Source organism: Capsicum annuum, chromosome 3 (genome assembly GCF_002878395.1).
Source record: "Capsicum annuum cultivar UCD-10X-F1 chromosome 3, UCD10Xv1.1, whole genome shotgun sequence".
In the NCBI taxonomy this organism is placed as follows: domain Eukaryota; kingdom Viridiplantae; phylum Streptophyta; class Magnoliopsida; order Solanales; family Solanaceae; genus Capsicum; species Capsicum annuum.
Genome location: NC_061113.1, coordinates 20,538,976 through 20,561,627, shown reverse-complemented (window position 1 = coordinate 20,561,627; position 22,652 = coordinate 20,538,976). Strand labels below are relative to the sequence as shown.

Here is a 22,652-nt window from a genome sequence, read left to right as displayed (position 1 = left end):
TCACTCTAGAAGCATTAGCTTCCCGCTTCCTTTGGAGTTGACAAATTCCCTTCCATTTTCATTAAATTCAATGCAAACTACAGTGTTTACAATGCCAACACTTCCAACAGAACTCATAGTTGAAGTCCTCTTAGGACTCTCTGTTAAATCCCTGTTGCAGTTCAAGTCTGTTTCGAAATCTTGGCTTGCTAGACAAGAAAATACATTATTAGGACTATTCTCTTAGTTCTTTACGCAATGATGATTGTGTGATCGAGTCATTTGACTTGGATTATCCCATGAATAACCTGGAACAACGTATTTTCATTGTGGGTTTTGTTAATGGATTGATTTCTCGTGCAAAAAGACTTGGCTCTATGGAATCCGTCAATCAGGAAGTTCAAGAAATTTCCTGATTCTAGACTCAGAGCAAGAAGTTGGTGCGGTAATACTCCTGGTATTTGTATGATTTTGGATATGATGAGTTGAATGATGATTATAAGGTAGTAGGTGTTCATTATATTGAAGGAGATGACGTTTTGCATCATGTTGAGGTGGAAATATAAAGAGCGATTCTTGGAGAAGTAAGGATGATATTCCAGATGGTGTGCTAATGAGTAAACCATGCAAGTTTGTAAACAGGAAGCTTCATTGGGTTAATGATAAGGATAGAAATATCATTTCTATGGATTTGACTGATGGGAAATGGGAAAATATGGAACTTTCCCGATATTAGGATCGAGAACTCGATTATTGCAGAATTTAGCCGAATAATGTTATAATGACAATAACAAGTTGATAATAATGGTAATTAAAGAAAATAAAGGAGACACAAATTTAACGTGGATCGGTCAGTGTGACCTACGTCCACGAGTGGTGATACGAGAAAGACAAGAGAAACACAAAACAACTCCAAAACAGTCCACTAATCTTAAAGATTTGAGGACCCTTTTGAAGACCACTCTCGGATTCGCTATCAACAACACAATAACAAGATAAAGAGGTGTGTTTCAACACCAAAACATCCACAATATAAGATGAACAAGATGAACACAATGGTTACAAAATTCGGATTCAACAAGCCACAAAAACAGTCCACTATGAATCTACAAAGTGCAATAAGATAAAGATAGGTAGATAGACCAAATGAGGGAATAATATTAACAACCCAAGACTTGTTACACTCTTGGACCTTTAATACTACACACAACACAAACCTATCTCTTACGTTGGTACAAGAGTGACCTCGATCTCCCAAGCATCCAATGTTTCCACAGCTTGAATCCAACACGAGTGATTCCACACTCAAGTTGATTTCCCTAGTTACAAGTTTCAGATTTGTGGTCTTCTCTCCTTAGAGAGGAAATGTTTCTAAGTGTTATACAACATCCATATTCAGCAAAATATGCCTAACAAATGACCTAAAAGGTTCCTTATATAGTAGTTTACAAACAAGGTGTGAAATGTCCAAAATGACCCCTTAGTCTCAAGTTTTCAAGTGGGTGACCTTGGAGAGAATTGTATGGACGGTTTTGGACCCTTTTTAACTCCTCATTTGCACTTCACTTTCACACTCCAAGTCTCGGGTTCAATACACCTCACAAACATGCATCCTCGTGGTCGTACCCGTATCAAGTGGAGAGCAATAATTTTCACTATATCAATAAGAGTACAATAGATAGTTTACAAAATTAGAGTAGTCACTCTAATTAATCCAAATATCCCAAGAGAACTACCTCACAAGATCACTCCAAAAGAAAGGGCTCACAAAAGTGTTTCCCAAAACCCACTCTCTAACTAAATACTCTAATAGGAAGAGAGAACTACAAGAGAATAAAAGATAACTCTTGAAATTTGATGTGCTACAAATGAGAATGAAGGTCCCTATTCATAGAGATGAAAGTTGGCTTGTTGATACCACCATGGTGTTAATGGAAGATGCAAATTTGAACATTTGCATATGAACAAAATCTTTAGTAGCAACTTTGTTTGAAAAAACAACAAATAATCTTCAAAAGTCTTTGGTAGCAACTTTGTTTGACCAAGTGTGAACCTAAGAAAAAAAATAAAAGGCCACATTACAAATCTCCACCTTGGCCTGAGTTTGGTTAATATAGTACATTTGCTTTCTCTCCGCAAAAGTTTGTGTGGGCGAAATCATTCTTCACAAACAGCAATCAAGTTCAAGCAAAGCTTGAACTTACTGACTGGAAGAGACTTTATGAACATGTCAGTAGGATTGTCTCTAGTGTTGATCTTCTAAACAGAGACCTTTCCTTCAATAATAGATTTTCGAATAAAATGATACTTGATGTCAATATGTTTTGTCCTCTCATGATACATTTGATCTTTAGTCAAGTGGATGGCACTTTGACTATCACAGAAAATAATAATACCACCTTGGTGTGGACTAAGTTCGGCAAACAGACCCTTCAACCATAAGGCTTCTTTGATCGCCTCGGTCACTGCCATATATTCTTCTTGAGTAGTAGATAAAGCTACTACGTGTTGTGATGTAGCTTTCCAACTAATATCACAACCACCAATGCAAAATACATAGCTAGTCAATGATCTTCTTTTTTCAAGATCACCTGCTTAATTTGAGTCTACAAAACCAACCAAAGTGTTAGTATTTCTTCCAAATTCCAAATATGCGTTTGAAGTACCACGCAAGTATCTTAGAATCCATTTCACCGCCTGTCAATGTGCTTTTCCAGGATAAGCCATATATCGACTTACCACACTTACTGCTTGTGAAATATCTGGACATGTACACACCATTGTGTACATAATACTGCCAATTGCACTAGAATACGGTACATGTGCCATATACCTTTCTTCTTTCTTTGACTGGGGTAATTGAGTAGTTGATAACTTAAAATGAGCAGCAAGAGTACTTACTGGTTTAGCTTCTTTCATGCGAAACCTCTCCAAGACCTTCTCCAAGTATTTCTTCTGGGTTAAGAATAGTCGGTTGGCTTCTCGATCTCTTCTGATCTCCATGCGAAGTATTTTCTTAGCTGTTTCTAAATCTTTCATTTCAAATTCACTTTTCAGCTGACTTTTCAAATTGTGAATTTCTGTTAAATCGTTAGTAGTAATGAGCATGTCATCAACATATAATAGTAAGTAAACAAATGAACCATCATTTAACTTTCAAAAGTAAACACAATTATCATACATGCTCCTTGAATAACCGTGACCCAACATAAAGGAATCAAACTTCTTATACCATTGTCTTGGAGACTATTTTAATCCGTACAAGGATTTCTTTAACAAACAAACATGATCTTTCTTTCCTTTAATTTTAAATCCTTCAGGTTGATGCATGTATATTTGTTCCTCAAGTTCGCGATGTAAGAAAGCTGTCTTAACATCAAGCTATTCTAATTCCAAATCATGCATGGCAACTATGGCAAGCAAGACACGAATAGAGCTATGTTTAACAACAGGTGAGAAAATATTAAAATTAACTCCTTGTACCTGACTATAGCCCTTTGTAACTAATCGTGTCTTATACCTTACATCTTCAACCCCTGGAATTCCATTCTTTTTCTTGAAGACCTATTTGCAACCAATGATTCTGCTTCCTGAAGGCGGCTTCACAAGAGACCAAGTACTATTCTTATGAAGAGATTCAATTTTTTCATTCATTGCAATCAGTCACTTGGCTGAATCAGCACCAGAAACTGCTTCTGAATAATTTAATGGTTCTCCAATTTCTTCAGTTTTCAGTGCAACTAACAAAGCAAATGCAACATAATCTCCATACATTTTTGGTTTGTAAATTTGTATTCTTGGTCTATGTGTTGCTATGGAATACTCATTTGGTTCAACTTTAGGAGTCACAACTTCTGGCTCAAATTTTGGAGTTTCAACAGTATTTTGTTCTACTGTTGGTGAGCTTGGCTCAGAAGGTATGCCAAGCTCAACCTCCACCTGTTCATATATATAATGCTCTTTGTTTTTGGTAAAAGAACTAGAAGTCTCTTTTCTGGAATGTAACATGGAGGATTCATCAAAGGTTACATCTCTGCTAATTATAAATTTTGGTGACTTGGGATCAGGGCACCAAAGTCTATATCCTTTCACCCCAGATGCATATCCAAGGAAAATACACTTTTCAATCCTTGGGTCAAATTTTTCATCATTTACATGCATGTATGCAGGATAACCAAAAAATTTTAAGTCAGAATAATTAGCAGGTGTACCCGACCATATTTCCTCCGAAGTCTTGAAATTCAAAGGTGCAGAAGGAGCACGGTTGACAATATAACAAGCTGTAGAGATAGCCTCTGCCCAAAAAGCATTTGTCAACCCAGCATTTGAAATTATGCGATGGGCTCTTTCCAAAAAAGTCTTGTTCATTCTTTCTGCAACACCATTTTGTTGAGTTGTCATCCTCACAGTGCGATGTTGAGCAATTCCTTCATTTTTGCAAAATTCATTGAACTCGTCATTATAAAATTTCAAGCCATTATCTGTTCTAAGTTGTTTGACCTATTTTCCTATTTGCTTTTCAATAAAATCTTTCCATTGTTTGAAAGTTAAGAAAACATCACTTTTATTTTCCAAGAAATAAACCCAAACCTTCCTTGAATAATCATCAATGAAAGTTAACATATACCTGGCACCACCTTTTGATGGAGTACGAGAAGGACCCCAAAGATCTGAGTGAGTGTAGTTCAAAGTACCTTCTGTTTGATTAACCACTGGAGATTTGAAGCTGACTCTTTTCTACTTTTTAAACACACAGTGTTCGCAAAACTTTATTTTTTCTTATACTTTGACCGCATAGGAGACCTTTTTTGCTGAGGATAAAAAGATTTTTCTCACTTATATACCCCAAACGCATATGCCACAATTTAGTGATGTCAAGATCTGATTTATTTGAAGTGGAAACTGCAGCAGCACCTGTAATAGGGGATCCCAATAAAGTGTACAACGTACCTGATCTGTGTGCTTTCATGATCACAAGATCACCTAGAGAGACTTTCAAAACTCCACCTTCACATGTGTATTTGCACCCAAGAGATTCTAGAGTGCCCACTGAAATGAGATTTTTCTGAAAGTCAGGAACATATCTAACACGGGTGAGAGTTCTCACCACACCATCGTGCATTCTAATTCGGATTGTACCTTTATCAAGAACTTTGGATGGAGCATTGTTGCCCATCAAGACAACTTCACCTTCAACAGATTTGAATGTGGTAAACAAATCCCTTTTGGGACACATATGATAAGAACAACCCGAATCCAAAATCCACTGATCGTTAGATTTAAGATTATTACTAATAGCTAAAAATATTGCTCCCTCAGACTCATCAGCAACTACACTTGCTTCGGTGGAGTCAGCATTTTTGTGCTATTTTTGTTTTCCTTACGTTTTTCTTTGTTTTTCAACTTATAGCATCCAGAAATAATATGACCTTTCTTATGACAATATTTGCACACTATATTTCTGTTTTTAGACTTTGACCTTGATTTAGTCCTCTCACTATTTGATTCTTTCTTATTAGGTCTACCTCTTACAAATAATTCTTTCCCATGGGTTGCACTACTTTCCCTAGTAATATCTCTATCTATTTGGTCCTTTGTTTTTAAGATAGATTTGATTTCTCTGTAGGAGATATTATCTTTTCCATAAAGCATAGTATCTCTAATATGCTTAAATGATTGGGGTAAGGAAATAAGTAATAAGACGGCTTGATCTTCATCATTAACTTCAGCGTTTGTATTACTCAAATCCATAAGAATAGAATCAAAAGCATCAAGATGTGAGAGTATAGAAGTACCTTCAACCATACGAAATGTGTAAAGCTTTTGCTTCAGGTAAAGTCTATTTTCCACTGTCCTCTTCATATATAAGGTTTTTAATTTTTACCACTTGCATTTCGCTGTGGTTTCTGCAGATACTTCACGTAAAAACTCATTTGAGAGATTTAGAATGATACCTGATTTTGCCTTTTTATCTATGACGGCAAACTCTTCATCCATCATATTTTTTGGCTTCATCTCCATTCCTTCCAGTGCTATGTCTAAGCCATCCTGAATTAAGATAGCTTCCATATTTAATTGCCACATTTCGAAGTTTGCACTTTGATCAAATTTTTCAACGTAAGTCTTTGTTATAGTCATTTTGGCAATTGAAAATAACTTGATTAGATCCGGTTCTAATACCAGTTTGTTAGGATCGAGAACCCAATTATTGCAAAATTTAGCCAAATAATGTAATAATGACAATATCAAAGATAATAACAAGTTGATAATAACGGTAATTAAAGAAAATTAAGAAGGCACAAATTTAACATAGTTCGGTTAGTGTGACCTACATTCACGAGCGGATAGGAATAATTTTCACTACATCAACAAGAGCACAATAGAGATTTTGCAAAATTAGAGTAGTCACTCTAATTAACCCAAATATCCCAAGAGAACAACCTCACAAGATCACTCCAAAAGAAAGGGCTCACAAAAGTGTTTCCCAACACCCACTCTCTAACTAAATACTCTAATAGGAAGGGAGAAATATAAGAGAATGAAAGAAAACTCTTGAAATTTGATATGTTACAAATGAGAATGAAGGTCCCTATTTATAGAGATGAAAGTTGGCTTGTTGATGTCATCCATGATATTAATGGAAGATGCAAATTTCAATATTTGCATGTGAACAAAATCTTTAGTAGCAACTTTGTTTGACAAACCAACAAATAATCTTCAAAAGTCTTTGGTAGCAACTTTGTTTGACCAAATGTGAACCAAAAAAAAAAACAAAAGGCCACATTACACCCGATATGGATAAAGAGACTTATATTTGAGGTTTGAAGTGTTGGGAAGTGATCTTTCCGTATTTTGTAGATAAGACAAGATACACAAATATGTGGGTTATGAAAGAGTATGGGGTTCAAAAGTCTTGGACAAAAACGTATACAAACGTATACCATTGGAAGTGTTGGTATTATGTTTTCTCTTTTTATTCCTCAAATACTTTGCATGTCAAACAAAGGTGATATATTGCATATGCTTGGAGTATTTTTAAAGTTACACAACCCAGAGGATAGACCTATCAGATATCTAAAGGTTAACGGATATGGTTTATGTGTTGTGGTGAACATATACATTGAAAGCCTAGTTTGTCCCCTTTTACACAGAAGAAGAATGAAGGTTGCATAAGCTCAAATAGATGACAATACTGTAGCTAATGACTTGTAAGAATTCCATGTTATATATTTTTTTGTTTCATTGTCAAATATAAGGAAAGACATTGCATATTTTAGGGATATCCTCACAGCACATTTGCTTGGAGATCTTATCAAATAACTTTTTTTTGTGGCAGTTTTATTTTGGTTGTAGTTTTTGGTGTTTTAAGGGAATGTGGTGTCCCTCTAGATAGAGTAATATAGGGAGCGCCAGGGACATGAAAATTATGCAACATGAATGCGCCAACAACACTAGGCATAGCCTTTTCCAGGATTCTTGGCCTTTATTGTTGATCTTCTTTGAAGTGAAACTTAATAAGGAACTACAAACCATGTAATAAGAGTTAATGTCTGATTTAGTATCTACTTTGGTGGTTTTCCTTGTCACTTACATGTAATCTGTCATTACTTTTTACCAAATGACAGTGGAATATTATTGTAATTTGAGAAAAGAAAAAAAAACAAAATTCTTGGTACATAATTATGTAGCTGAGAGATGAGAAAGAATAAAAAATGAGACAGATGAAGGGGATAGTGATGTATGAGAAAGAGAAAGTAATTTTCTTATTGATTCATCTGTTATGAAATACATGATCCCTTCTTTATATAGACATTTCATGAGCTTGCTTAACTAACATCTTAACTAACTTTTAACTACTTTAACTTAACTACTTAACTAACTGCCAATACATTTAACTAACTGGAGCTTAAATAACTAAGTGTTGGAATCTAATTTCTACTTTGTTCAACACTCCCCCTCAAGCTTGGAATGGAAAAGATCCCTTGAATTTCTAGCTTAGAGTTAAGATAGTGATGTTGTACTTTGGATAGTAATTTTGTCAACAAGTCAGCTGGTTGATCCTTTGTTGAGATATAGTTAGTAGTCACTATACCTTGACTGATTTTTTCCCTGATGAAGTGACAATCCACTTCTATATGCTTGGTTCTCTTATGGTAAATTGGATTGGCTGCAATTTGCATGGCTGCCTTGCTGTCTATGTTGATCATAGCTGGTTGGTTTACTTGCACTCCCAGTTCCTTCAAAAGTCCTAACAACCAAATTAGTTTAGTGATGGTTGTTTCCATGCTTCTGTATTCAGCTTCAGCTGAAGATCTGGATATTGTAGTCTATTTTTTTTAATTTTCAAGTGACCAAAAGAGTCACCTAATTTTACATAATATCCTAAGACAGACTTCCTTGTATTGGGACATGAAGCCCAGTCAGAGTCATAAAAAGCTGAGACAGTAGTGTTTTAGTTACTGGATAACAGAATTCCATGGCCAGGCTTATTCTTGATATACCTTATAATTCTCAAGGTTGCATCCATATGTGATTTTTTCAACTGTTTCAAGAACTGACTAAGGGTCTGAACTCCCAATGTTATGTCAGTACTTGTCATAGTAAGATAAAGTAGTTTTCCTATCACCCTTTGATAAGCATGTTAATCAGTTAAAGGATCATAGTCTGTCTTGGATCATGTAGCCTTTAGGTGATCATCATATTGTTTTGTAGTGAGCTTAGTGTTTGTGTTTATAGGAGTGATACATGGTTTTGCCCCACCTAGACCAGTTTCGGCAATTAACTCTAGAGAGTACTTCTTTTGATGCATCAAAATACCATGTTTAAACCTTGCAAATTCAATCCCTAGAAAGTACTTTAATTCTCCCAGGTACTTCATTTTAAAAGTCTGCTTTAAACTGTTTTTCGTATCTTCTATCAGTTCAAGGCTGTCACCTGTGATGAGCATGTCATCAACATATATTAGAACAATAACAACTTCTTTAGATATGTTTTTGATGAATAGAGAATGATCCAGGTCACTATGTTTGAACTGAAATCTCAGTAAACTATCTTTAAGTTTGGTGTTCCACTGTCTTGGTGCTTATTTTAGGCCATATAATGATTTGTTGAGTTCGCATACCGTGTTTTCCCCTGACTCATAAATCCCTGAGGCAAATCCATGTATATCTCATCATCCAAGTCCCCTTGAAGAAAGGCATTAAATACATCCATTTGATGGATATGCCATTTCTTTTGTGCAGCAAGAGTCAAGACAATTCTGACTGTCTTTATTTTGACAACAGGATAGAATGTCTCTTGGTAGTCTATCCTCTCTTTTTGACTATAGCTTTTTGCTACTAGTCTTCTTTTTAGTCTTTCTACTTTCCCTGTAGAGTTGTATTTAATCTTGTAAATCCACTTACAGCCTATATGTTTCTTCCTTTTAGGCAGTGACATAACTGTCCAAGTATTGTTCTCTTCAAGTGTAGAGATTTCTTCCTTCATTGCCTTTATCCAACCTGGATCAGTGGAGGCTTTCATAAATGATCTAGGTTCAGTTGTTGAAGATATGTTTGCCAGATATGCTTGCTAAGATTTTGATAGACTGTCATAAGAGATATACTTATTTAAGGTATATGGAGTATCCTGGATAGTTAGAGAGACAAAATCCTTCATCCAGAGTAGAGGTCTTCTATCCCTGCTTGATCTTCTATCTGCATTGACCACTTGATTCTCAACCACCATATGTTGTACAGGAGGATCTATATTATGATGTTGGGTTGCATTATGATCTATAAGACCATGCTCAGCTGTCTGTTGTTCAGTAGGATCACTATCATGTTGAACCACTTAAACTTTTTCCTGCTCATTAGTGTTCTGAGTGGAACAAGGTAGGCCATTAACAAATTGTTCAAATGCAGGATTCTTACAGCTTTGAAAGATAGGAGTACTGTTCAGCTTCTTCTTCATGAAAGGGAATACATCCTCTTGGAAAGTCACATCTCTATTAACAAAAAACAAATTGTTAGCTATATCATATAGGATGTAGATTTTTTGTACCTCAGTATATCCCATAAGAATAGCTGGGGTAGCTCTGGGATTTAGCTTGTCAGTTTCTGAAACTGTCTTGGCATAGCATAAATATCCTATAACTCTAAAATGTTTTATAGATGGTTTCCTATTAAACATTCTCTCAAAGGGGGTCATATTATTGATTACAGTACTAGGTAGTCTATTAATAATGTAAAAAGCAGCTAAAACACAATGTCCCTGAAATTTGATGGGTATATGAGCTCGAAGTCTTATAGCTCTAATGACTTCAAGTATGTGTCTATGCTTCCTCCAGCAACACCATTTTGCTGAGGAGTATAGACACTTGTTCTTTGATGTATAATCCCCAAAGAGGAAAATAAGGTAGAGCAAACTGAGTTGACAAACTCAGTGCCATTGTTAGTGCTAACCACTTTTATCCTTTTGTTAAACTGAGTTTGCACAAAAGTAATAAATTGTTTTATAGCTACATAAGTGTCTGACTTAAGTTTGAGCAAGATCACCCAGGTTATTCTAGAGTAGTCATCTACTATAGTTAAGAAAAATATGTTGCCATCAAATGTAGATTCCTTGTAAGGACCCCACAAGTCCATATGAAGCAAGTCAAATATTTCAGTACTTTTAATATAACTGGAAGGGAAAGACAGTCTAGTCAATTTTGCACAAGGATAGATTTGGCATTTATTCATACTCTCAGTAATGAAGTCAGTGTGTACATTCAAGATCTTCTTAAGTACATTGCTAAAAGTATGACTACATCTTTTATGCCAAATGGCTATATCCACAACATTACTAGATACAAAAATAAAATCAGAAGCTTAGTTATTAGAGATAAGTCTTTATCAGCATCAAAATTTGTTATAAGAATGTATAGTCCATCATTTTTTTTACCAATTATCTTCACCTTCCCACTATAGAGTTCCTAAAAAATAAAAAAGTCAGGGAAAAAAGAAGCTGAACAATGTAACTCCCTGGTTAGTTTTGCTACTGATAGTAGGTTAAACTTGAATATGGTAGATGAAACACATTTGTAATGGTATGCCCTTTGGATAGAGTACTAGCACCAGTATGTGTAACCATAGAAATATCCCCATTTGGGAGATAAACGTTTTGGGATTAGAAGAAATGCAAATGGAGTCAGTATCTAACATAGTTAGAGATGACACTATATGGTTAGTGGCACCTGTGTCCACTATCCATTGACTTGCATTTCTATGGGCTGAGAGAGATACATTGATACCTGTTGTATGAGCCATATGTATGGAACTATCAGACTTGTTCAATAGTGACAGAAATTGATGGTACTGATCTTTGGTGTAGGGACAAGTTTCAATCTATTTGAGTTGATCTGCTATCAGTTGAGGCACTCCTCCACATTGTCCTATATTTTGGTTTGATGTTTGATTATCTGATCGTCCCCTTTGCTTTTGTTGACTCCAAGAACCAGATTCTTTAGCCTGCACATTATATGCTGAGTTGTTCACACCACCTCTTCTTTTATACTTAGAATCTTGAGGGTATCCCACCAATTTATAACAGTTTTCCTTAACATGACCCTTCGCCTTTGCAATAGTCACAATGCACATTTAAGTTCTTCTAAAATCTTTGATTTTCTTTTGAGTACATCACAACGTCAAATGGCTCCTGCATGATTGCCAGATTTGCACCCAAGATTCTAGAACTAGGCCCTATGGATTTTTGGCTCTCATCACTCATAATTATGGATTACACTTGATTTACTGAGGGCATGGGATTCATAAACAGAATCTAGCTTCTAGCTTGTAGATAGGAGTCATTTAGACCCATAAGAAACTGAAACTGACGCAATTTTTGAAGATGTTGGACAAATTCCCTAGACTTGTCACAGTTGCAAGTAGGAGTAGGAATCAAAGCCTCAAATTCTTCCCATAAGTCTTTCAGCTTAGAATAGTAGACAGAAACAGAAGACGTGTCTTGAACTAACGTGGCTATTTCTTTGTGAACATTAAACACTCGAGATCCATCAATTTTATTGAATCTTTCATACAATTCTTCCCACACAGCCTGAGCACTAGATGCATACATAATACCACCTAATAGTCCTTTACCAACTGCATTTAAAATCCACGAAAGAACTATTGCATTTACGCATTCCCAATGATTGCCTAAGTCAGAAAATTTATATTTTGAACAAGAACCATTAACTAAGCCCAATTTGTTCCTTCCTAATAGAGCAATTTGCATAAACCTATACCACATAGCACAATTCTCTACTCTAGTCAATTGAAATGAGATTATCTGTAATCCACTTATATCGGAAGCATGAAGAAACAATGGGTGATCGACTCCAGCAAACAGGGTATGTCCATTACCACTTCCTTGAGTGCCACTGCCATTTCCTTGAGTACCATCAGATGTCATTTTCCTCTATTTTTCTTTTCAGAGTTACTTCAAGAATTGCGAACTTGGTTCAAGAAAATTGCAGAAATTGTGAACTTAGCAATGCACCAAGATCAAGAGTAGATATTCTGATCTATCTAACCTGGCTTTGATATCATGTTGTAATTTGAGAAAAAGAAGAAGAAACAGAATTCTTGGTACAAAATTCTATAGCTGAGAGATGAGAAAGAAGAGAAAATGAGAGAGATGAAGGGGATAGTGATGTATGAGAAAGAGAAAGTAATTTTCTTATTGATTCATCTGTTATGAAATACATGATGCCTTCTTTATATAGACATTTCATGAGCTTGCTTAACTAACATCTTAACTAACTTTGAACTACTTTAACTTACTACTTCACTAACTGCCATTACATTTAACTAACTGGAGCTTAAATAACTAAGTGTTGGAATCTAATTTCCACTTTGCTCAACAAATATAAGAGAGATTTTATGAACTTAATTAGTTTTAGTTGGAATTGCGGCATATGGAAGAGAAGGGGAAGAGAGAAATAGGAGAGCTTTGAAGGGGTAGCTCTTATTCGTACAACAGCACCAATGAGATCCACTTATATATGTATAAAAGACTTTGTTGTGCTCAAAATTTTCAAAATGAAAACTATCACTTTATCGGGTAAAAAGTGATGGCCCTATTTACTTACGGTTAGATAGAGGTGCAAAGTTTTGACATATTTGTTATTTTTGAAAAATAATTAGTCCTACTATACAACTCTTTATCTTGTTTCTAAATAGAGCGGCAAATTGTAATTCCCCTGTTTCAATTTATGTGGCACTCTTTACCTGTTAATCTGTTCCGAAAAGAGAAAAATGTTGGAAGAATAATAATAATAAAGGCAAGAATAAGAGAGGGAATGTTATCTTGAGATGACAAATCTACCTACAATGATTATGAGAGTGATGTGAGAAGACATAAATTCTGATCTCTAGGAGGGTCCTAATGAAATTTACTTTCCAATTTCTTTTATATTTTTATCTTAAGCAGAGATGGAAATAGTGTTTATACTTTTTCTTTAACAGAATTGCTGTAGTCATCACTCGTTACTGATGACGTTGTAATCTCGTATCTTGTAAACTATATATGTACCAAAATATTAATAACCTTCTGAGTTTTCAAATTTCATGGTTTGTCAAAGTTGAGAAACTAATGTGCAACTTTAATGCATCTCAAGTAATATTTGGTCATTGATGCAACTGTTTATTTGACAATCTGAAATGTTTTCTAGATCAAGCAACTGAAGGAAATAAAGGGATGATAATTAATCCCTATAAGAATAAAATCTTGACCTCTTGATACACGTGATGCCATGGTTTGTTTGTTTGCATTAAGATATTAAGTATGTATTTCGTGAGACTTATTAAGAAGAAAGAATGAGAACACGTGGAGATGAATATTGATTTACGTAGCTAAATTATAACATGAGGTAACTGCCTCATGTAGTCTATGTCTTAGATAATGTAACTACCATCAATTTGTTCATGTTATGTGCATACTAGATGAAAGGAGCTCAATGCACCATGTCATTTCTGTTGTTGAACTTTCAAGATGTAAAAGCTGCTATTAAAAACGGTTAGTCCATCTACTGCTTACTAAATGCATCTTATGTTGCTTTCTAAAACTTAAACTTCAAGAGGTAATCTGCTAGCTTGTGTTGCTTTCTAAAACTTACCCTTCTTTTTCGGAATAAGTAAATCTACACTGTTTTTACTTGTCATTACGTACCAGTGAGGTGTTTTCTTAATTGTACTGTAGCTATTGATACCTTTCAGGAGGTGAAAGTCGATGCTATGAGCCACTAGTCTACCACTTAGTGATGGAGCATGGATCAAAATGATGATGAAGCATGGTGTTTCCCTTTTCTCAATGTTCATTATGATGTGCTAATGTTATTTCCATATCTGGAGAGCAAGACATATACTATTTATGATAATCTTATTTCTGCTAGCTAATTACTTATCGTGTTGTACGAGCAAGACATCTATTACGGTAGCAACATAGTTAGTAAACTAATGTCTGATCACCTAATATACAATTTATGTGATGATTATCTGGTCAATAGATCTTAAACTAGACTCATGCTTGAGATTTAACTGTGTTGTCCAAAGCTGATTGATCTCTTGAAGTTTCCTTCAACATTATCATTCTATTGTGGTTAGTATTTGTTTTGGGACCATCAGTCCATTACAAAAAAAATCGCTATATTTTCTCGTTGAAATATTTTACTGAAACTATTTTGTGGCTATTTTGGAAATATTTTGATTGAATTAGTGAGAAAAGAGAAAAAAAAGTAGTTTTTCACATGAAAAAATTAGGAAACTTTTCAGTGTTTCATTAAGAATCTATTTTCCATCATATGTTTTTCCGGTGAATTGGCATGGTGGAAAATGGGTGGAAAAATCATGTTAGGGTTTTTGCTCTGATTATCTTACCAAAATTAAGTTATATTTTTCTTGAAAGGAAAATAAAAGTAATACCATAATTACTTTTACTTTTCCTAAAAAGAAAAAATATAAAAAAATTTCATATTTGGCTAACCTCTTTTTTGGAGGAAAGATTTTGGATATCTATAAATAGAAGACCTCGTTTTTCATACCATAACATACAATAATATCCACAATATAGTCGTTTTAAGATTCTAGTTTAGAGGGAGATTTTCTCTCAATTAATTTTAGGTTTTAGATGTAGGTCAATTGACCAAACCATATATACAATTTTATGCTTTTTTGTATTATTTTATTTATCATCTGATTTATCATTGTAGACACGTAAAATTTATTGGGTCAAATTCATATAAAATTTGAATTTGATCCATATTTTATTGGGTCTAAAATTATTTTGGTATATAAAAATAATAAGCCCATTTTATTTCCTCATCAAGGACTTCAAGGTCCATCTCACCTTGAGGCCCAAACTTATGCCACATGTCAAGTAATGTGACATCTCAGTCAAATTAAGGACCAATGAGGCAAGGCCACACACTCAAATGATGTGGTAATCCAAGTTAAGTTCAAGAGTCAATGAAACATCGCTAAGTGTCCCAAATGACATATTTTTGGTCAATCACAAGCAACTTATCACATAGCATTTGTGATAAGCTTGAAAATTGAATGGACCAGTCAGAATGAGGCAGAAGAGGTTATCTATACTTGGACTGCCTACCCCCTACAACTATAAACAGTAGGGTTACATAATTTTTTGTGGTCATTCTGCAAGCATTGGAGAAAGTTCTGCATTGACTAAGGATTGACTAATGGAGTTCTGTCCTGAGATCAACTCGATAAGATGAAGTATTGTCTGACATTCCTTGAGATCCAAACGCAATTCTAGGAGGTTAAAATCATCCTACATTCGAGAAATACGCTACGAAAGACCCTCAAATCACGGAAAAACTTAGAAGAGAAGAATCAAGAGAACAACAGAATTGTACTCACAAGATTCATTTAAATAAAATTATTCTTTTTATTTATTTTATTTTTGCTTGCAGTTAATTTTCAGCTTAACGAAAATTTATTGCGAACAAATTTTGGCACGCCCAGTGGAACCATTTCTGCTCTTCATCTCTTCTTCCTGCAAATCAAATTCAACTACTGCTACAGGCTTTGAAAATACTAAAGGTGTCTCACGCAAGAACTTTGTTATTGCCATATCTAATGAACTCAGTCATGTTGGTCCACTCACTCAACGCAAGTTTAAGGCCAGTGGTTGGGACGAATCTGAATACTTAACTTCTTTGGAAAAAGCAGAAGAAAGCTAATCTCATATGGCCGCTGAAACTGCAATTCCTGGGGGCAATTTGATGTCCTTGTTATCTGATGAATTCTCTCAGACTGGCATTAATTTTAATGAATCTGAAGATTCGATTGATTCTCCAGTTTCAACAAAGGTCAACGCGTTGATGGTTGACACAACTGATATGGATGAGAGTTCGCAATGATGGAACAAACCATTAAAGTTTTAAAGAATCCGTCGAGGATAAAGATATTCAAATTGCTCAACTAATAAACAAGTTGGAGTCCTTCGCCCTTGGAGAATCGAGCCACAACCCTACTCGTCTACCCGACTTTACTCTGTAAAATAAAAATATCGATGAGTCACCTGTCAAGACTAAATCACAAAATAAGAAGCAGTCTACTTCGATTGCCACTCTAACAGTTCAACAACTGCAAGATATGATTGCAAATACCATCAAGGCACACTATGGCAGTCCATCACAAAGTTTTGTAGGATACTCAAAGTCGTATTCTAAGCGAATCAAGGGCTTGCCGATGTCAATTAGATATCAACCACCAAAGTTTCAACAATTGATGGAAAGGGAAATCCAACGCAACACATCGCTCATTTTGTTGAAACTCGTAATAGTGCTGACACACATGGTGATATTCTTGTCAAGTAGTTTGTTCGCTCTTTGAAAGGCAATGCCTTTAATTAATACACAGACTTAGAGTATGAATTAATTGATTGTTGAGAGCAACTATAAAGTCAATTTCTAAATCATTTCTAAGGCATATGTCGTATGATCAGCATGATGGAGTTGACAAACACAAGACAAAGTAAAGATGAGCCTATAGTAGACTACATAAATAGTTGGCGAACATTGAGTTTTGATTGCAAGGATCAATTTTCTGAAACTTCCACGGTTGAAGTTTGCATTCAAGAGATGCATTGGGGCCTTGTGTATATCCTTCAAGGAATTAAGCCTCGAACTTTTGAATAATTAGCTATGCGTGCTCATGACATGGAGTTAAGCATTGCAAATCATAGAATGATGTCACCTATTTTTTATCCTAGAAAAGAAGTCACAAAATTCAACGACTCGTCAGAGGACTAAATTTGGAAATCTATGGTGACAACTGTGATTTCTAAGAAGGCCTCCATAAGACAAAAACTAAAAGAGAATGCTCCAAAGCAACAAATGCAAAAAGTGGAAAATCAACCAACCTTGAAAGAGTTACAAACAAGGGTATATCCTTTTTTTCCACTCTGATGTTCTTGGGATTCTAGACGAGTTGCTAGCTAAAGAAGTCATTGAAAACTCAAAGCGACCTAAAGAATTAAACAAAGTCGGCAATCCTAAGTACTGCAAATTTTACTGCATTGTTGGTCATCACACCACAAAATGCTTTATCCTAAAGGAAAAGATCATGACATTAATGTAAGAGGGAAAGATCATCATTGATAATGGAGATACAATTGATGCAAATCATGTTAGCGCCAAACTACATCATATGAAAGGTTCAATTTCAAAAGCTCTACAAGCCATGCTCTTTGTGGAATCACCAAAAGTTGAAGAAATCATCATGCTACAGTTTGGGAGTTTTGACCTAATTGGGGTTCCAGCCTTGAAGTAAACAACAAGGAAATTCATGCAAAAAGATTTCTCCAATAGCAAGAAGGGTGATACTTGGACATGATCGCCCGCAAAAGAAAAAAATGTCAAAGGGCTTCAAAATTCCAACTTCCAAAAGTAGACACAAGATCAAATGCAAATTTGTTTCAACCAATGGAGGCAATAAATACCAAACTGAAGTGCAATAATACTTCATTACAAAGGGTCAGAAGAAAAGTTACATTATAAGAATTCTTCCCAAGAATGCTCCTCGATGCACGAGCCTAAACTTCAAGTCAAAATGCTCCTTGATACACGAGCCTAAATTGCAAGTCAAAAATGCTCCTCGACTCACGAGCCTAAACTGCAAGTCAAAATACTCCTCGACGCATGATCCTAAACTGCAAGTTAAAATACTCCTCGACGACGATCCTAAACTACAAGTCAAACATATTCCTCGACACACGAGCCTAAACTGCAAGTCAAAATACTTCTTGACGTACGAGCTCAAACTATAAGTCAAATAATCCTGGCCCGTATGAGTCTAAACTGTGAACGGCTCTCTAAAAAATATATAAAAAAAATAGTATAAAGCTTGAATGCATGTATGGAGTCCTTTGAAGATGATGTCTTTAAACCAAAAGGATTCTTTATTACCTTACAAGCAATAGAGTCCTCTCAACATGGAAAAGACTTGTAATACATTAAATATTGCTCGAGTCCAGCCTTCAACATATTGCACAAGTGATTCGGTCCAAAACTTGAAGTAAAAGATGAAATTCATGAAGTATCCAAATCTAATGAGAAATAGAGTATCACAAGATTTAGGCTGCAACTTTAAAAAAGTACCTAAAAAAATTTTAAAGTTTTAAGATGGTGGTTTTCACGTGTGACGTAGATATAAGAGTCCACTTTCCAATGCAAAAAACCTCTTTGGATTTCAATACTTCTACGCCAAAATATAAAATTTTTCGAGACGCTGCGCAATGTTAATAAAACTGGCAAACCAAGCTTAGAAGACTGGTTTTGAAGCAATAATTGAAATGATTCAGGTGTAGTCTGGTTGTAATTTTTACGTGATATATAGCTACGGAAATCTACTTTTCAACGCAAAAAATGACACCTGATTCTGATACTTCTACATCGAGATACGACATTTAATGTGTTGTGCAAAGTTGATAAAATCAGCAAACTGAGATTAGAAGACTAGTTTGGAGAAATATCTGGGACTATTCTGGCATAATATGATGTGATTTCCAACTGCAACGTAGCTCTATGAGTCTACTTTCCAATGTAAAAAATGACACCTGATTTCGATACTTCTACATTGAGATACGGAATTTATCGTGACGCTGTGCAAAATTGATAAAATCAGTGAACCAAGATTAGAAGATCGGTTTTAGAGCAATATCTGGGACGATTCTGGCACAATCTGATTGTGATTTCCACGAACGACGTAGCTCTACGGGTCGACTTTCCAATGCAAAAAATGGCACCTAATTTTGATACTTTTACATCGAGATACAAAATTTATCGTGACGTTGTGCAAAGATGATAAAATCAGCGAGCCAAGATTAGAAGACCAATTGTGGAACAATATCTGGGATGATTCTGGTGCAATCTAATTGTCATTTCCACATGACAAGTAGCTCTACGAGTCTAGTTTCCAATGCAAAAAACGACTTTTGATTTTGATATTCTTAAGTCAATATATGAGAATTTTTTTGAGACTGCACAAAACAAAAAAAGTGACGAAACAGAACTGAAGGTTGATTTCGAAAGGACACCTAAGCAGATCTGGAGATAATATGAGTGTGGTTTTCAAGTAAAACATAGCCTCACGATTCTACTTTCCAAAACTATAAGCCGTTTGTGATTTAGACACCTCCATGATGCGTTATGAAGCTTTTCCCACAGACACCCCAAAGTGCCCGAAAACTCAATTGTGAAAAAATAGCCAAAAAAAAAAAGAACGCGAGTTGAATTGCGGCTCAGGCTGAATTACCATGACTTAATGGGGCAGTGATGTCCTTTTATAGACTCTAAAGGGCCCTAGTTTGATTTCGAAAAGGAATCTGCTGAACAAGTTGTATTAAGAAGAACTGGGACGTTCAAGTGTCTAAAATAAGTCAAATTCCTAATACTTTTTTAAGTGGGATAACATCATTATGCAAGCCTATTAAAATTCGATATAAGACTTAATATCTGAATCCTACATGATTTGGATATATTTAATTTTAAACAGAATTTACACTCCTAAGGAAGAAATTCACGTTATTTTACCCGGATTATCATGACTTCGAGGAGTCGGATTTTGACAAAATGCTCAAAGTCTTGCAAAAAAAAAGAGGGACTGCACAAATACTTCAAATCTCGTCTCTAGCAGATTTGACAAATCAAACATCTTGACGAGCCTTGAAGTAGGGGGCATCTGTAGACACGTAAAATTTAGGAAAAAGGACATGGCATGACCACTTTAAAAAAAATGATCCATAATTGAAAAGGTGGACATGCTGTAGCTAATCGGCTAAAGTAATTCCTTTTTTTAGTCATTTGGCCCGATTGGACACATGCAGTCTCTATACTCAATTGATACACTTTAATACCAAATTGATACACTTTTATACTATATTGATACACTTTTTAAAAAAGAGAAAGGAAATTCTTTGCAAGCACATGTAGTCCATATACCCTATTGATACTCTTTTATACCACATTAATACACTTTTATACTACATTGATACACTTTCAGTGTCCATATACTCAATTGATACTCTCTTATACTAGATTGATACATTTTTAGAATGCATGTAGAAACTATAGAGAGTAGTGTAAAATATGTATCTAAATAATAATTGTAGTTAAAAATTGTATAGAATGTGTATGAAAATGCTATAATTAATATATAGAATATGTATAGAAACTGTATCATTATTATATATAAATATATATCTTTAACAATTGTATTATATTAAAAGTATATGATATTGTATTTTATTGTATAAATAAGTAAATCTAAACAAAACAAATAGTATGTTATTTTAATAATGTTATATCACTTAAAAAAAGATTGTCATGTAAATGATTTAGAATAAAACTTATAAATCCACCTAAAAGTTCAGTTGAATTATCCAACGTCTACTTTGACTTTTGAAAGTAAAATGGACAAAACTTTACATTATTAAAAGGAAAAGGAGCCAAAAAAATATGGGTCCATTAAAGATGAAAAGTCGGCCCAGTACACAAAATGAAAAGCACCGAATTGTGATGCTTAATGGTCATTTATTGGATTTTAAAATTTAGGTGCTAGTTTTGTAAAATTATTTTAATTTTAGGTTTCCCCTAAAATTTATTGGGTCAAATTCATATAAAATTTGAATTCGATTCATATTTTATTGGGTCTAAAATTATTTTAGGCTATAAAATAATAAGCCTATTTTATTACTCATTAAGGATTTCAAGGTCCATCTCACCTTGAGGCTCAAACTTATGCCACATGTCAAGTGACGTGGCATTCCAGTCAAATTAAGGACCAATGAGGCAAGGCCACACACTCAAATGATATAGTAATCTAAGTTAAGTTCAAAAGTAAATGAAACATCGCCAAGTGTTCCAAATGACATATTTTTGGTCAATCACAAGCAACTTATCACATAGCATTTGTGATAAGCTTGAAAACTGAATGGACCAATCAGAATGAGGCAGAAGAGGTTATTTACACTTGGACTGTTTACCCCCTACAACTATAAATAGGAGGGTTACATAATTTTCTATGATCATTCTGCAAGCATTGGAGAAAGTTCTGCATCGACTACACAAATGGACTAACAGAGTCCTTTCCGGAGATCAACTCGACAAGACGAAGTTCTGTCTTCGAAACACTCAACAAGACAAAGTATTGTCTGACATTCCTGGAGATCCAAACGCATTTCTAGGAGGTTAAAATCATCCTACATTCGAAACACGCTACGAAAGGTCCTCAAATCACGGAAAAAGCTTAGGAGAGAAGAATCAAGAGAACAATAGAATTGTACCCACAAGATTCATTTAAATAAAATTTTTATTTTTATTTATTTTATTTTTGCTTCCCGTTAATTTTTAGCTTAGCGAAAATTTGTTGCGAACAATCATCTCTATGATTTGCAAACTATAAGTTTCCGCATGACGCCCTCTTCATTTCGAACCCAACAAATCATGTGTTATGACAAAAGTTTTCCATTGATCTGTAGTGTGAAAAAACTCTGCTTGTAGTATTGGTCATACTGCAATGAAGAAAGGTCGCGTCTACAAAAGATGGAAATGGATTATGTTGAACCAATTTGCTAATTATGGAGACTAGAGTTGGCCAGTGGAATATGAAGTTCTAAATGTTGCACATATGATTCTTCAATCTTCATAATAAATCGATAGTTAAAGAAAACCAGACATACAAGGGTGGCTCGTTTGGTAAGAGGGATAAAAAAGTAACTAGTTTTGTGATTAATTTTAAGATAACTTTATTTCAAGTTTGATTGAGATAAAATCGCATGATAACTTAAGTCGAGATTGTAATGTTATTTTTTTCTTACATTAACGATGGGATAACAATCCTGAAATAACTAATTAATTCCAGGATGATTTGTTTCCCTATCAAATGAGTTCTTACTATCAAAACTGAATTAGTAAGAGCTCGTCAGTACAAGAGATAAGGGATAATTAATCTCGAGACTAAATTCTAGGATGAGCTTATCTCATTTTTGGTTTGAATGTTATTTTTATCCCACCTTGAATGATATTAATTAATTTCGGGATAACTCGTGCCTTTGTTTGCTAGTCTAAGTGAACCCTAATAGTATCAGGTCTTATGGTAATTAAATGAGTATGGTATTAAAAGCGCAAA

The 22,652-nt window shown here is 34.7% G+C and overlaps 1 protein-coding gene across 1 annotated transcript; it reads right to left on the bottom strand.

Annotated features, from left to right (window-relative positions):
* LOC124896600 lies at positions 1-3,018 on the bottom strand. The gene is made up of 4 exons (XM_047408185.1): positions 2,813-3,018; positions 2,646-2,741; positions 2,409-2,506; positions 1-188 (listed from the first exon to the last, which is right to left on the bottom strand). The coding sequence occupies exons 1-4, from the start codon at positions 3,016-3,018 to the stop codon at positions 1-3; spliced, it is 588 nt and encodes a 195-aa protein (XP_047264141.1).
* Between the last annotated feature and the right edge of the window lie 19,634 nt (positions 3,019-22,652).